This window comes from Eimeria mitis, genomic scaffold, assembly GCF_000499745.2.
Source record: "Eimeria mitis Houghton genomic scaffold, Emh_scaff3838, whole genome shotgun sequence".
Lineage (NCBI taxonomy): Eukaryota > Apicomplexa > Conoidasida > Eucoccidiorida > Eimeriidae > Eimeria > Eimeria mitis.
Genome location: NW_013572171.1, coordinates 1,370 through 1,993, shown reverse-complemented (window position 1 = coordinate 1,993; position 624 = coordinate 1,370). Strand labels below are relative to the sequence as shown.

Genomic DNA, 624 nt, shown 5'->3' with positions numbered 1-624 from the left:
ATATATATATATATATATATATATATATTTATACAAATGGAGAGATATAAGAAAAAAAACAAAAACAGAAACAAACAAAGATAGAGAGACAAACACAAAAAGAAAAACAAAAGGAGACAGAAAGAAAAAAAAAAAGAGACAGAGACAAAAATAAATAAAAATAAATAAAAAGGAGACAAACATAAATAAAAATAAATACAAAAGGAGACAGACAGCAACAATATTGCTTCAATTCTATTACTGCTTCTGCTTTTGCTGCTGCTGCTGTTGCTGCTGCTGCTGTTGCTGCTGCTGCTGTTGCTGCTGCTGCTGCTGCTGCTGCTGCTGCTCAGGGGTATTCTAGATTCTTTGTCTGTCGGTTGCTTCTTCTGCTGCACCCCCCCCAAAGACACAGCAGCAGCAACGCTGCTGCAGCAGCTGCTGCTGTCTCCCGCCTTTAAACATTTTGCTGCTGATAAAGGACTGCATGCATTCTGTAAGATACACAGCAGCAGCAGCAGCAGCAGCAGCAGCAGCAGCAGTAACAGCAGCAGTAGAAGCAGCAGTAACAGCAGCAGTAGCAGCAGCAGCAGCAGCAGCAGCAGTAACGGCAGTAGTAGTAGCAGCAGTAGCAGCAGCAGCAGC

At 42.3% G+C, this 624-nt stretch overlaps 1 protein-coding gene across 1 annotated transcript in view; it reads left to right on the top strand.

Moving 5' to 3' along the window:
* Positions 1 to 466: 466 nt before the first annotated feature.
* EMH_0070060 (uncharacterized protein) overlaps positions 467 to 624 on the top strand; it is a gene marked incomplete at both ends in the record, with an annotated part of 408 nt that continues 250 nt past the window's right edge. The window contains one exon of the mRNA XM_013498931.1: positions 467 to 624. Within this exon, the coding sequence (XP_013354385.1) occupies positions 467 to 624 (158 nt within the window).